This window comes from Euprymna scolopes, chromosome 7, assembly GCF_053919585.1.
Source record: "Euprymna scolopes isolate OS-2025 chromosome 7, ASM5391958v1, whole genome shotgun sequence".
NCBI lineage: Eukaryota > Metazoa > Mollusca > Cephalopoda > Sepiida > Sepiolidae > Euprymna > Euprymna scolopes.
In genome coordinates, this window is record NC_136488.1 from 142,770,428 (window position 1) to 142,787,248 (window position 16,821).

At 33.6% G+C, this 16,821-nt stretch overlaps 1 protein-coding gene across 7 annotated transcripts in view; it reads right to left on the bottom strand.

Moving 5' to 3' along the window:
• The window catches only part of LOC145280013 (uncharacterized), a 183,187-nt gene that overhangs the window by 122,538 nt on the left and 43,828 nt on the right, over window positions 1–16,821 (bottom strand). For all 7 annotated transcript variants that reach the window (XM_080131649.1, XM_080131648.1, XM_080131646.1 and 4 more), the window contains 4 exons: window positions 11,829–11,920; window positions 7,122–7,232; window positions 4,254–4,367; window positions 314–468 (listed from right to left, as the gene is read on the bottom strand). In XM_080131649.1, the coding sequence (XP_079987775.1) occupies window positions 314–468; window positions 4,254–4,367; window positions 7,122–7,232; window positions 11,829–11,920 (472 nt within the window). The remainder of the gene's footprint in view (window positions 1–313; window positions 469–4,253; window positions 4,368–7,121; window positions 7,233–11,828; window positions 11,921–16,821) is intronic.

A 16,821-nucleotide genomic window follows, 5' to 3' on the forward strand; every position in this document is an offset into this window, starting at 1 on the left:
CAATGCTGCCCAGGCATATTTTGCATGCCAGAATGCTCCTTTAGAAATGCTGACTCGATTCTGCCTACCTTGTGTCATATCCCCCCACAGTGGGAGGGAGGTAAATAACTACCCGTATAATTATACCAAAAATATTGCAACACCTTATTTGTAAATAAATATTATATTTCACATAATTCTTAAATAGAAAACAAATTTAGTCATGTAAAGACTATATCTTTTTAGAATGGAACTTTGGTGTAAAATCTTTCTGGTATTTTATGTTTTTTTACGAAATAGACATCATTAAATGGAAAAAAGAAAAAGGCTTTACCTGGACAGGTTTGCGTGTGTGACTAGCAATGATTTCCTGAAGTTCTTTCTCGTGTTTATTGAGTTCTTTCTGCCGCTTCACAAGTTCAATCTTTTGCTGAAGCAGCATTAATTCCTGATGGTACTTTTTGTTTGCATCCTTTAAGCTTGAATATTCTAATAAAACAAAATTGGATTCAAAATATTTTTTCCTTTTTTTTTTTTGACAATCTTGAAATGTTTTTTTTGTTTTTGTATTATTTGAATTCTTCAGACTACTGTTCTTATCTTGAGTGTTATTTTCACAACGTTTCAGCCGATATAATCTACGACCTTATTCAGGTGTATCTTGTCGAACTTGGGAATGTTTCTGTTGAACTCAAGAACCCACACAGAATTTCAAACAGCACTCTTCATTTAATTCACACGAGTAGTATGCATTCAGTCCGTCAGCCATGACCTTGTAGAAGTTTAAAATTAGTCTGCAATGGGGTTTTAAGAAAATCGTATGAAAATAACACTCAAGAGGAGAACAGTAGTCTGTATAATCAAAATAATATGAATTATCAATCTTCATCTAAAAGAATTAAGTAAAAATTGAATTTTTTTATTGATAAAATAATTTCTTAAAGAGAGAATGTATGAAAGAGGAATCTATCCTCTAACAACCTCAATAATGGAAACTGTTGGTGACACGCATTGCAAGAATAATTCTGTTTTTCTTGAGGCACATCCTTTAATTGCAATATCACGAATCGTTCGAAGGAATGTAACTGAACGATGGCTAACAATTCCAGAAGTTTCTACTGCCACAGTAAAAATAAATCTGTTTGCAAGAGAAGGATTTTTATAAAATTTTTAATCTCTACATCTCAAGTGATAGACCATAATTCAACAGCAGGCCTGATTAGATTGCTAGTAGAAAACAGTAAAATCCAAATTCTGACTTTGACTTTGACATATAGATGTTTGAGGTCCAAGTTTTGGACCTGTTCATCGTTCCAAGCGAAAATTTCCTAGACAACTTTGTGGCATGCGTGGCACAGAAAACCAGGAATTTGCACTTCCATTTAGGAGGATGAACTTTCTCACTTAAAAAAAATCGATAATCCCATCTAGGCGTTCTCTCTCTCTCTCTCTCTCTCTCTCTCTCTCTCTATATATATATATATATATATATATATATATATATATATATATATATAACCATCATTTGTTAAATTTTGCTCAGTAGTTGCCAAGATTTCAAACTTATAAAATTGACCCCAAAAAGTGGTATATCTATAAATGGATATAACTATACTCGTCACCAAATGGAATATTGAAATGCTCATATCTTTGGTTCTATATGAAAATTTGAAAGCTTTTAGAAGATTATAATACCATTCTATGATTAAAATTTTATGACAATTGGTTAAAAACAAATAAAATATTCCCAAATTTTTCAAATAAAATATTCCCAAATTAGCATACATTTATATATATATATATATATATATATATATATATATATATATATATAGTGTCTTAGCAAGCCAGTTTTAGTTTTGCTGCTTTAGGATGAATTTTGCTTCAGATTCTTTTGCTTGGTTGTCTCCCCTGTGGCCTTGTCAAGCCACTAACATATATATATATATATATATATATATATATATATATATATATATATATATATATGTGTGTGTGTGTGTGTGTGTGTGTGTGTGTGTGTGTGTGTGTATATATATATGCATATATATGTATATATACATATATATACATACATATATGTATATATATACATATATATGCATATATATACATATATATACATATATATATACATATATATATATATATATATATACATATAACATATATACATATATATATACATATATATATACATATATGCATACATATATATATATACATATATATATATACATACATATATATGCATATATATATACATATATGTATACATATATATATATAAATGATGAACAGATACACCAATTACAGCACCTCTTTCAAGAAAATTCAATTTTAAAATTCACAGTAGAGTTAAATAATAACAATAAAATTCCATTTCTTGATGTCCTTATTGATACGTCTAATAACACTTGTAATACATCTGTATATAAAAAACCAACTAGCATAAACTCTAGCCTCCTGAACTTTAAAAGTGAGTGTCCACAAAGGTACAAAATAGCCATAATAAACAATTTACTAAATCGCGCTAAAATGATATCCTCCACAAAAAAAGCACTGCTAATTGAAATAAAAAACATTAAACAAGTACTCATCAATAATCATTTCCCCAATTACATTGTTGATGAACAAATAAAAAAAATGCTACAATCTTCCGATAACCAGAATAATAACGTTAGCCAACACCGCAATGCAAACCCCATTAATATATTTTACCAAAATCAAATGACGCCTAATTTCAGAATCGAAGAAAATGCAATAAAAAATATTATACGAAGATACTTGACGCCTGTTGATAGTAATTTTAAAATTAAATTTATTATCTATTATAGGAAATTTCGAACACAAAACCTTGTGGTTAAAAACAACTCTTCACCAGCGATAAAAGCGTTGGAAGAAACCAATGTTGTGTATAAATTTAAATGCTCTATTGGAGAATGTAACTCCAAAAATAATACATACATTGGGCATACAACAACAACGTTGTCCCGGCGAATAACTATGCACCTTAACGACACAAGCGCGATTTACAAACATTTAAAAAAAGAACATAGCTGTCCCCCCTCCAATGTTAGAAAGGTCCTCGTTGACAACACAAAAATTATACAACGGGAAAATAATGTAAAAAAATTAAAGATTCTTGAAGCGTCGTACATTAGAACTCTTCAACCTAATATAAATGACATTGCATTTCAAAAAAGTAGTAACGTTCTGAAATGTCTTGCGTAGTCCGTGTTGGACGGACTTCGTACATGGTGTCTACGAACTTGCTGGTTTTAACACTCGAATTTTTAATCGACTTTTATTCTTAATCGACTTTTATTTTAACTCATCACTGACTATATATATTTTAGTTTTCATTTTCAATCCTCATTTTCGCAATCCTGTATTTTTAACACCTGATGATGATTCATGGACGAATCGAAAGCGCTCGTAACAGCAACATGTATGGATCCTTTATTAATATTTTTGATTTTGAAACAAAAAAGACAATACGAAAAATTGAAAAATTAAAAAAAAGAATTATAAGAAAAAAAGTCTCCGTTGTATTTAATAATATTTGCTTGAATATATATATACATATATATATATACATATACATATATGTATACATATATATATACGTATATATATATACATATATATATATACATATACATACATATATATACATATATATATATACATATATGTATACATATATATATACATATATATATATACATATATATATATACATATATATATATACATGTATACATACATTGTTTTCAAAATTAATTTGTGTAATCTAAATTCATGACATAAAAATAATTTTAAGAAAAATTTCTTTTAATGATATTTTGATTCTGCCAAAAGTAAAGAAATGAATGTAAAAACTTTTTTTATTAATAATGTAAGCAGTTAAAATTAGGAGAGTGATTAGTGAAAAATGGCCGCATGTTAAAAAAAAAACATCCGAGCTGGAATAACTATTATTTCAAAGAAACTAAAGCAAAATACATTTTTAATTAAAATTTAATTTTAAAAAGTACATAGTCATAGGTAACAAAAAAAGAATAACATGGCTAGTTCGAATCAAATATTGATTCATCAGATAAAGTAGTATGTATGAAAAACTTTTATAATCGTTATATAGAAGATATAGAATATACAGATAAGTAATTATCAAGATACAATTTGTTACAATCTTATATCTTTGCATTAATTAGTGATGATGTAAAAAATTAGTGATGATGTAAAAAAAAAAAATATATATACTTTGTTACCTCTTATTTGTGGAATGCAAGAAGGCAGCAACATGTTCAGTTGTGATTGAAGATATTGATTTCCTGTTTCAAGTTTTGTGATCTGTTGAATGAGATCCCATCTTTGATCTTCCACTAAAATAACACAAAAATAAATAAATAAATAAATAAATATTTCATAAAATAATATATTTTTTATAATACTAAAAAATAATCAATAAATATTTCTTGAAGTAATACATTTTTTTTATAATACTAAAAACAAATTCAAAACAATAAAACAATGAAACAATAACCGTTTGCTGCCGACTTTGTGCCGCCTATTCTTCTTTTTTTTTTATCTGAACCATCAATATGGTTCAATTCAGGCAACACCAGGTAAATATAATGAGTTACTAATATTCTACATTAATGAATTATCTAACAGTATTCTGGGTGCTTATACAGTATAAGGCACAAGTGAAAATCACAAAATTTTTTCAAGAATATTATTTATTGGTTAAGCTTTATTATGTTTTTTTTTTTTTTTTGCAAAGGAGTCACCACTTGAGGATAAGAATTATTGAGTGTATGGAAGTCAATTGGATAATATCGTAGTAATCGTTAATAATGGAAATTTGGTAAATTGGATTATTACAGGGGAGAGGTTCATCAAGAATTTGTTTATGTTGGACTTGAAGATGACCATAGCAAACGGAACAGAGTCCCACAGGTGTGCAGTTCTAAGAAAGATACTTTGTCCATGGAATCTCTGTTTAGTTTTAAGCACAGATAAAGAGTGGGAAAAATTATTGATAGTTTTTTCAACTAGATGAGTGTTTTTCATGAAAGTTTGACAGGGGAGGACCATAGATTGGAGCTCAGACGAATACTTGTCATGAAAATAACGATAAAGCAGAGACAGGCTTGCAACATCTCTTCTGTGGGAAAGAGGTTTCAGGGAAGAGGAAAGGGCATCGTCTACTAGATTGTTTTGATAAGGTGGTGTAAGCAGCTCCTGCCCAGATGTGGCAACAGTACTCCATAATAAAAAAGATAATGTGAATTTCTTATCTGACACTGTTTGCTGCCTACTTCGAGTCACCCATTCCTCTGCATCACCAAAGTTGAATTTACAAAACTACAGGGTACAACGATAAAATTGTCGCCCTAGAAAAGACAACATAATTCCATTTCCGTTTGATGAAAACCGGTTTTCTTGTTTTGTTGCAGTTACTAGTTGGCCAGTTGTTTACAAATCCCAAGAGTGATAGAAACCTTTTATCACGTCTGAAAGTGGCACAATGTTCAACGAGCGAGATTGGAGATGTGCCACTGTACAACTTGTGCTCTCTACTGATCCAAGTTATGAAACAGGACCATTGCCAGCACCCTCAAAATGTATTGCTGGATTGCCACAAATAACAGGGACGTGCCCCGGGTTATGAAAACAAAGTTTCCAGCCACGGTTATGGTCTTTGGTGTGGTTTCAAGTGAAGGCCACATCGTGTCACCTCACATCTTCAAGTCGGATTGAACAACACGAAAGTGTACCTGGATGTGCTGAAGAGTGTGGTGATCTCCTGGTACAATGAGGTGGGCGCTGACAGACTCTGGGTGTGGCAGCAGGACCTGGCGCCAGTCCAGAAGTCCAAAGAAATCTAGGCTTGGCTTCAGGAGTGTTACTGTTAGAAAGTGGTTGGGCAGAAGCAGTAAATCATCTGTTATATGTCTATCTATCTATCTATCTATCTATCTATCTATCTATCTAATTATCTACCTATATAATGATGAGATTTGAATCGTCATGTATTGATAGGTTGTCAAACTCTGGGACAGCTCAGTTTGCACCGGAAAGTATCCGAGCAGGTGACTGGAGGTGACGTGTCACATGTCACATGTTCCAGTTTGCACAAGCATCATTAAGTTGGATAATGGGACACCAAGACAGACAGGTGGGCTAAAAATGAGTCTTCCCATGAGGGAACAAGTCTCAGAATGGAGATGCAGAAGAACCACCCCTAGCCAAGAAAGTTGATGAGGAATACCTGGGAGTGAAATAAATGCATAAACTCTTATATCATCTTGGGTTCTTGTTTTGAGTGTTTCTTCTAACAGATTCCAGCTCCCCAAAGGGCGGTTGAGGAACCTCTCAGAAGAAACAATAGCAGAACAAGTATGTCATTATGTATATGTTGTTATATGTTCTGCTGACACGCACGTACCAACTCCACTAGATGAGATGAGTCACGGGCTACAATAGACATTAAGGATCCGAGGACAGCAGTCCGTTCACAACAAACACAACGTTACATATATACATATGGTCCGTTTATGATAAGAACACAACAGACATTTAGTAGTGCCATGTATACACATATATAGAACCCCTCTGTGACACAAATACATCACAAATGTATATACACACATACATTAATGTGGTACAGTATATACACGGTCATAGGTATATAACACTACAACTGGCTTTCCTCTTCTTCAACCTGAACCTGCTAGACCACTTCGTTTGGTCATACGTCGAGAACATCACCAACATGACCTCCCACAACACCAAAGCCAGCCTGATCGCTGCCATCAACTCAGTATTCATGAGTATTCGCTGAGTATTCACTGAAGTCCTGCCGGTGATTGTGGAAAAGGCATACTCCCAGTTCTGGACCTGTATCGAGGCGGTGATTGAGGCTGAAGGCGGCTACATTGAATAGATGTCAGCTCTACTACATAAATAATCAAGTTACCTGAATTGATTTTTTTCAATAAAAGTTTTAAAATAAAGCTGTAGTGTTGTTTTCTTTAGGGTGACAAAATTTATCTATTCTCAAACAACAGAATTACAAAACATAATTAATTGTATTTCTTTATATGGAAATAAAAAAACCAAATGCAAATTACTTGATTCGTTTCTGTTTCTATGAGTCCACTTGGGCGGCATTTGAGTTTTCCTTGATTCCTGACAAACTCCATCAGTTTTCAATAACATTTTTTGCATTTCCTTTTTGTTATCTGTAATGGAAAAAACATTTTTTTTTAAAATTGTACAAATCTCGTTTGTTCTTTTACATCACTTATCAAGGCCTGAAGGCCACTTGAGGATAAGGATTAATGAGTGCATTGTGGTCAGTGAGACAACAGCAAAATGATCAGTAGTGGTGGAAATTGGGTAAAATTTGATTATTTAGGGGGACGACTCAACAAGAACTTGTTTACATTGGACTTGAAGACAACCATGCTGTAATTAGTTGGAAAGCAGGCCTGCAGTGCAGGGTTCCACAGGTGGGTAGTTCTAGGTAAGAAACTCTGTTTACGGAATTTGCGTTTAGATTTAGACACAGATACAGAGTGGAGGAAATTTATGACAATGGTTGTAGTTAGACGAATGTTTGTTGTCAAAGTTTTGCAGAGGGAAACCATAGGTTGCAGCTCAGTCGAGCACTTGCCATAAAAATAACGATAGAGCAGAGATAGACTCACAACGTCTCTTCTGTGAGAAAGAGGCTGCAAGGAGGAGAAAAGGACATTGTCTACTAGATTTTGAAGCTGGTTTTGAATACTGTCAGGGCAAGAAAAAGTGCTCTGAGCAGCTCAGATGTAGCAACAATAACAATATTTAACGCCTACAGCACTGAGTTAAGCAAAGCAAAAGGAATGTTAATCCCGATTGTTTTATTCAACTTGATCTCTCTTTGATCAAACATCCATCCTCTCTGTAATTTTTTTTTTTTTTTTTACTTTTGTTCACCCCTAACAAGGCATATTGCCACTTGAGCATAAGGTGCTAGTATTTGAGACCATGTGTAAGGAAGGTGAACAAGATGTTGCTTTATGTTACATTTAAACTTCTGCATAATAAGTACAGTCAGGGAAGCAGGTAGCAGGTAGCAGGAAGGGAATTCCAAAGTTTAGCTGTTCAAGGGAAAAACTATTAGAGTAGAAAGCTTTCTGGCATTTGGAGACTTCAACAGTGAAGGGGTGAGATTTTAAACAGGTTTGTCTAGGATATCTATGCCAAGTGGGCACAAGTGCGATGAGTTCATCAGAACACATTCCATCAAAATACTTATAAAACAGACACAGGAATGCAACTGGCGATGGGACAGGGGTTGGAGCTTAGTCAACAAAATGGGACCTATTAGATTGGAAACTCTTTTTTGGACTCTATCCAAGAGAGAGAGAGAGAGAGAGAGAGACTAGTGGTAGATGCACCAATCCAGATGTAGCAACAGTAGCCCATGCATGGGCGAATGGAGGCTTTATAGTGGTACAGGATACTCTTAGGTGTGAGTAGTCTTCTAGCACGATAGAGGGAACCCACCTTCTTTGCAACAGCCTCTGCAAGGTCCTCAATGTATTTGTCCCAGTTCGTATTGTCTGTGAATGTTAAGCGGAGGAGGTTTTAAAATGCTAGAAAACAGTGGCTGAGAATCAATCATGCCAAAGAAACGAAAAGCTGAATCACTGCATGATGTTAATAAATATGTAATTTTTTCAATAACAAAATAAATGCTTTTATACACACTATTATACTAAGTGGAGATTATGTTAACTAATATGAATTTCGTCGAGGGTTACATAGTACATGGTGGCAAACGGAAATAGACCCAATTGTAGCTGCCGTGATTGAAGCGAGGGGGGGGGGTCAAAGGTTAGATTCCTAGAACAAAACATGCTAAAAATGCAGGTGTCCAATGCTATGAGATAGAGATGACGTCATGTGTTTGGGAACATAGAGTTTATTAAGTTGGAGTTAGGAAGCAAGGGAGGTGACATGTGCCTGACAATGCAGAGAGAATCTAAGAGAATCTTGCCTTGAAACTCTGCCCATGTGTTGCCCATCTTAAGACTAAGTTAGAAAAATAAAAGACTAGTTAAGAAATAATTGGAATTAGACTTAGCTGGACGCCCGGCATTGCCTGGTCATACAATGCATTTAAACATGATATTTTAATTTATACAGATTGCGTATGTGTTATTATAGAATCAATCCTCTATTGATAATTATATATTACAAGGAATAATTTACTTAGTGGACTAATTCACAAAAAAATATTTAAAAAATACTTATGATAACGTCGTTCATCAAATTCCGTCTGTGTTTGTTTACAATATCATCTCAGCTGATATTTGGGCTTAATGATGAATGCCCTGGAAAAGTCATTTTTATTAATGTTTAGTTTTAAAATATGCAAACAAAGAAATGATTTGCATCAATTTTAAATGGTACTTCTTCTTTTATCATCAATTGAACTCATTAATAAGAAAAAAGTTAAAATAAAATGGTGAGAGATCATTCGATCTGTAGTCGAATGGTCTACCACTGAGCTATATCTCCAGATGACAATAAATCTGTTTTTTTTTTTTAAGAAGAAATGATTTGCTGAGATTTTATTATCTCCCTTGCCAGTGTAACATAAAATATTTCCCTGTAAAAATTCTTCTTTTTTTTTTTATCTATAAGAGAGAAAAAACTATTTTTAAGATTACTTATCGGATGAATTTCTGTACAAAACACATCTAAGAACACTGCCAGACATATAAATTACTTTTGTGTGAAATTTGCAAAAGATAGGATCACCATTTTAGAACCTACAAAGAAGGAACTCACACACACACGCACACACACACAAAGTGACTTTTATATAAGAATGTAGATATTAGTCTCTCCTGTCATAAACAACCTTTCTCTAAATAAAACCTTTAAAACCTCAATAAGTCTCCATTGTGTTTCCATGCATGAGTAGATTCATCTTTAGTTAAACAGATCTTGATTATCATGTACTCAGTGTGACCCTTGGCAAAATTCACACTAGCTAACTTAATCACTACAGACGTAGGGTCCCTAATATGTAGCAAATATTAATTTTGGGGCACTAAATCTGTAAACTAGCACCGATCATAAACTGCACTTGGTTCACACATACTTGTTGCATATCCCTGCACCATTCAAGGAAATCGGAAATCATCTCTTGGTATGTTTTGAGCAAGTTGGGCTCTGCTGTTGGTGGCAAAGTACAGAAACAGTAAATAATTTTTGCTTTTGCTTCATTAAAAAGCTCAACAACCACAGAGGAATCAATGGCACACATACGGAAAAGTGACAATTGGAGAATGAAGATTAACGACCGTGCATGTATGTAAAAAGACTTTGTGTTTTGTTGATTTGTTTCTTGACTGCTCATTAGCAAAAATGCATATGTACAAGTGTGTGCTTACATAAAATATCATGTGCAACCTCTTTTTTTTAACGTTTAAAATGTTACAATATGTGAGGCTTATGGGGTCTCTTTTTTTTTTCATTTCTGTTATAGCCAGTTACTTTTATTATTACTATTTCATATAGTGGTTGTTATTAAAATAATCCTCTTTTCATGAAGAAAATGATACAAGGAGACGTTCGCTGGGAGTTTTTATAAATGGTGAGATTTTTATAATCTGGTGAGAATTGATTCCGGAGAGAGAGACTTATCTTAAGCGATGGGACGATTCCAATATTTTCTCCGGTTCTGATACAATTACCAATTTCATACTAAATTACCGATTCCAATTCTTTATAAATCTCTTAATACTTAACTAGTTGTTTACTTGATTACCATAAAAACACATGTTAAATGTGCTGATATTTTCTCAAACGTAAAAATACACGTGTGGAGGATGATCTATAGATTTTACTTTTATTGGTAATTTAAAATCAATAAATATTTATTATTTTGTTATTATTACCAGCAATGAAAGATTTTGCTTAAAAAAATCAAATAAAAAAGCCAATTAAAAGAATCGTGTTTGGCATCAGAAAATAGGCAAAATTTTTTCCAATTCCAATACCCCCAACAGTTCTGATTTTTCCAGTTTCCAATTCCGATTAATCGTCCTAACACTACTTATGTTCCATTAACTAATTATTTACTTCTTAACTTTCTAACTTAATGAAATGAGTGACACACACAGACAAAGAACATCTAGGAAAAATTCTGCTTAGATTTTTTCTATATTATTGGTAGTATCCTGTTTGCATGGCTTCCATGAAGAGACTGATTTAAGAACCTGTTTTCTTTCAGCTCAAAAAATGTGGCATCTTTCGCCATTCGTTACTGGTCAACTCCTGTTTTAAGAAAATAAATAACAAAATAAAACGAAATACTTTCATTTTTATTCTAAGTTAATAATGAAACACTAAAATACTAAACTTCGTTGTTTTGATATACTTGTTACACTTCTTTTTTTTATTTTTTTATTGCTTTTTATTAGTGGGGTGAGGCTTCATTTCTTAACTTATCCATCACTTGATAAAAACAAAACAAAATGAAAACGCAATTACCTCAGTCTATAAGGATTTCTCTTTCATTGCAAATACACCAGAACCAATTGTTTCAGGATTGATTAAAATATTCTTTAGTTATTGCTTTCTTCAGTCTATGATAATGCACTAGATGATTATAGTTTAATTTGTTTTTTAGAGGATGGGAGACTTTTAATAAATTTGTCCTGGTTTTGTGCCATCTTTGTACCATCTTTCCACCAGGCAATGCCGGTGCATGAGTCCTGTTAGTTTATAGTAAATTTGATAAAAATTCTCTTTTATCACACAAACTTGAATCTTTTTACCTTTTAATTTTGCTTCAATCTCCAAGGTTCGCATCTGTTCCAATACTCCTGGATGTCGACCTCCATATTTCACATATTCATCACGGAGTTTCCTGAAAGAAAATTCTTTTCAGATAAGAATTTTATTGCAGCAGATGGAAAAACAAACTATTTTATTATTGGAATCCTTTGAGATGATTAATTTGTTTAGTTATTTATTTATTTGCAGACTGTTATCCTCATCTTCATAGTTGTTGTGGAAAAACAAACTATTTTATCATTGGAATCCTTTCAGATGATTAATTCGTTTAGTTATTTATTTATTTATTTGTGGACTGTTATCCTGGTTTTCTCTGGAATTTGAATGGCAATAAGATTTCCAAATGTCTTGGTATTTTTCACAAAAATTAAATTTAAAATTAAAATGTCAGTAAATCATATGAAATCGACAATCAAATAAAAACAAGCCTAGATGTTCTAATAATGTTTTAAAATTTGGGAGAAGGAGGATTGCTCTAAAAATTAAGACAAAAATCTGTTATTTTCTTATTAATAATTGTGAATGATATATATCAAAAACGAAAATGAACCACACAACTGCTTAATATTTGGGGTAGTATGATAAACTTCCAGGATTATCTCCCTTTAATAGAACTCTTAAAAGAACTATGAAAATTCAGATATAACTACTTTGTATGCTACAGTAATAATAAAAATACTAGTATTATAATCCTAAGTAAATCAGATATTATGCGGTAATTATAGTTTTGTGAATACTTGGGCAGTATCCCTCCATATAAACCGTGTCAATCACTTTATTGCAGATCAATATTTCACTAAATTAAAATTAAAATTGTATCATCAAAATTTTATTTGAATTCATGTGATATTCATGAAGTTATGACATTTTATTCTTTATCAAGGAATTTCCACTGTCCATCGTTTTTTGTTTTTTTTGCAGGTTTCTTAAAATATTGTTTTAGGGCAAAAATATAATGTATAATCATGAAAACTTTATTTTTTATTATATTTTTCTGTCAAAGAATAATAAACAAAAGCACATCCTAGGTGTTAAGCCTCAAATATATTAATTATTTATTGACATATCCACAATTTTTTTTAAAATAACTTTAAGCAACCTTTTGTTCACCGGGGAAGTCAATTGTTTGATCTGAAAAGGAGTTATGGCTCTGACCACATCAACTATTTTCCTCTACAGGGAATCCTTTGAAGTAAATTGTTCTCCTCCCTCATAAACCCCTCTTTTCAATATTGACCAGAAATTTTCAATGGGTTAAGGTTTGGAGAACACGGAGGCTAGGTCATGAGGGGTTCTCCAACGAAGCCCATAGATTCAAGGAAGGCTGCAGTCATCCTAGCAGAATGGGATAGTGTATTGTCATGCATGAAAATCATCTGAAAGCGACGTGGCAATAGTAGGTCATCTAGCCATGGCAACAAAAAGGCCGTGTATGCATTGCTGGTAAGCTCTACACCTCCTGGCACTCAGAATAGTCTAGCCAACTTATCCTCAATGATTCCTGCCCAAAACATGATGTCTTCACCTCTTTGTTGTCAATGAACTTTGTAAGGGATCGGAGTTCCATTCAGGTTTCAAACTTTGGCCCATCCATTCGGACTGTACGTGTATCACTGACCTCATCCGTAAATAGGACACATTGGAAATCCATTTTCATGTAATTCTGTGCCCAAGCCATTCGTTTTTCCCTATGTTGTTTGTTCAATGGAGGTCTTGGAAGAGGTTTGATGTTCCTTGCCATCTCATTCAACATATTACATCGGGCCTGCCTGGATCTTAGAGCAATTCCAGCTCTTTCAAAAATGGAAGCACTGCTGCTGATTATGTTTCGGTTGACTTCACTACAAATTTCCTAAATATCATGATCTGAAAGGTTTTTACTGGTGCCCTTATCCTTTTTGAATTTGATGTCAGGGTTGTTCAGGAATGAAGCCAAGGTTCTAGCCTAACGGATAAATCTTTGATGGATAATCCTTCTGCGAGTCCAACAACAACCCTATGCTTTTCGATAACTTTCAATCACCCGTTTTTTTTGGGGGGGGGGGCATTGTGAAAGATCTGCAATAAAGCGATGGACAGTATAAATTCCTTGATAAAAAATAAAATGTCATTACTTCGTAAATATCGCATGAATTTGAATAAAATTTTGGGAAATAACTAACCTTAAAGCAGTCTTTCAATGACACAATTTAATTTTTTTGTGACATATATTTAGTGAAATATTGATATTTTACTAATCTGCAATAAAGCGATTGACACAGTTTATATTTTTTCATTAAAGTAAATATATTAAACAAAGAAATAGAATGAAGCCAGTATGTTTGAAATAAAATTTATTTAATGGAGACACAAAAAAGTTCACTAACAGTTTGATTGTATGCATAAAGTCTGAAAAAAGTGTGTGTGAAGAAGTTGAGAGACTGTGTCTTACATACCTTGGATTTTGGGCACAGGTTAAGTGCACATATTAGATGAGACAAAGAAGCAAAGAAAGATCTCTTTGTATGTCCTGATATTAGTGACGTCTATCATGATTAAATAAGTGCCTTATGGTGATGTATGTGTGGATGTGTATGTGGGAAGGGGAGGTAATCCTACATCATTTTTGTTGTTAATCAATTACATAAATCTCACCCGTCTGTTTAAATGTATGTATGTATGTTTGTATGTCTGCATAAAACTTTCAACAGAGGCAACAAATTTTCACGAGACTGGTATTGTTTTGAAGCTCAATCCTTCAGACAACAAATATTGAAAAATTGGCTAGAAACATTAATTCCTTTACTCTTAACTGTGCACTTTTCTATGAGTAGGGGTTGCTTTTTTCGCCTATATTTTCGAAAGTCATCCCCTCTTTTTGATTGACTAGCCTTAATTTAAACCTTCTCCGCTTCCGGTTTGGCAAAGGACGCAACAGCAAAGATGTCATTTTTTTTTTTTTCAAGTTCTTCTCCTCCTTCGCATTACGGGTTCGAGTCTGCCTGTCTGCCTACTATCACTTTTTTTTGTTTGTTTGCTGAACATGCACCTCCAAACACCAGGACAATGCCAGGCAACCATGTTAGTTCATCATAAATTGGAACAAATACATAGAAGGTATTGCTAAGGCTGCTGTAAAGAAGATGAGCTCCCTCTACCATACGAGAAACCTACCAGTATCCTATGTCTCCATGAATCTACCATTCCCTCATGTATGGAATATTGTTGCCACATCTCGGCTGGTGAATCAACCACTGGTCTTTCTCTATTAGACAAGGTCTAAAAAAGAGTCTGCAATCGAATAATTCCTGCACGGTCAGCTAAGCTCCAACTCCTGTCCCATCACTGCAATGTAGTATCCCTGTGCTTGTTCTACAAGTACGTTAAAAGAATTTACTTTGAATGAACACATAGTGGTGGCACCCCCCATCGACGTAAATATCCCCAATGAACATGACAAGCAGCAAAATGTCGCCCTTTCATTGTAGTTACCCTCGAATGTGACACAAGGTCGTGTTTAATGTGAGTGAGAACCAGCTCCTCCAAAAAGGGAACACTCTGGTAGTGTGCAAAAATAAAAATTGTCTTAGTATAGAAAGATTTCCCCCTCCATTGACTAATAACAATTTAACTTAAAATAAAAATTGTCTCAATATAGAAGGGTTACCCCATTCCATTGACCAAAGACAATTTCATTTGGGTGTGGTCACCCGGCCGGATTCCTGAAACTGCTAAACTTGGGAATTCCCTGCCTGTTTTCTGCTTCCCTGACTGTAGTAACATGCAAAAATTTTAATGTAATGTGAACAAACGTATTGCTGCTTAACTCCCCACTGAGACTGCCCCTTATGTTTTAGAGGCAATGTGCCTTATTCGGGGTGAATACGAAAAAAGAATCACATAGGATCTTAGCAGAATATTGCAATATTTTTGCTATAATGAGGTTTAGGTTTAGGTTTAGGTTTAGGGTTAGGGTTGATACTGCCATCTTGTTTAGAACAACATTTCTCTTCTCTCCTAAAATTAAAATCTCACAACTCAAAACAGAATAATATGTGCATTGAATTCAGTAATTGCCCATGTTTAATAATAATAATAATTATAATAATAATAATAATACAACTACTACTACTACTACTACTACTACTACTAATAATAATAATAATAATAATAATATCATATGGCAAAATCACGTTAATACACCGTTTCCCACTGGGTCACTGAAGTTAAGCAACGTTGAACCTGGTCATTACCAAATGGCTGACTATTTGGGACTTCCAGGTGCTGTATGTGCTCTCCGCTTATCTCTGCATTGTTTCCAGTTATCCTGGACTTCTCCTTGCCACTGGACCCAAACAGTGGTTGGGGATTGTGCAACCCTTGCCTCACACTTACATGCACAGCTCCCCCTACAGGGGGTAACCTTTGTCTTTCGCAACTGAACGGAGGCATCGAATGATAATAATAGTAATAATTTTCCATAAATATGTAAACAGAGGAAAACCAAACCCGTCAGAAACAGAACTCTACTGGAGCAAGATATGGGAAGAGTGACAAGGTAACAATAGAAATGCTGAATGGCTAAAAAACATGAAATTGAAGAAGAGACAGAGAATAAAATCAGCAAAGAAATCCTCAAGACAACCCTAAGGAAAATGGCAAACTGAAGAGCACCAGGTCATGATGGAATGCATGCATACTGATTTAAAAAAATTCATGACGCTACATGAAAAGATGAATCCATGAAGCAGACATGCCAGAATGGATGACCACAGGTAGAAGCACATTGATACAAAAAGACACTAAAAAGAGGATTGCTCCCAGAAGATCAGGAAACTCATGACCATGCACAATGTACTACACCTAAAGGATGATGTTGACCGATTCTACATGAAAAGGAAAGATCGAGGAAGAGAATTGATTTGTGTAGAAGACTGTGTGAATGACACAAAAAAAAAATGAAAAATACATAACACAGAACATAGAAAGGCTAAT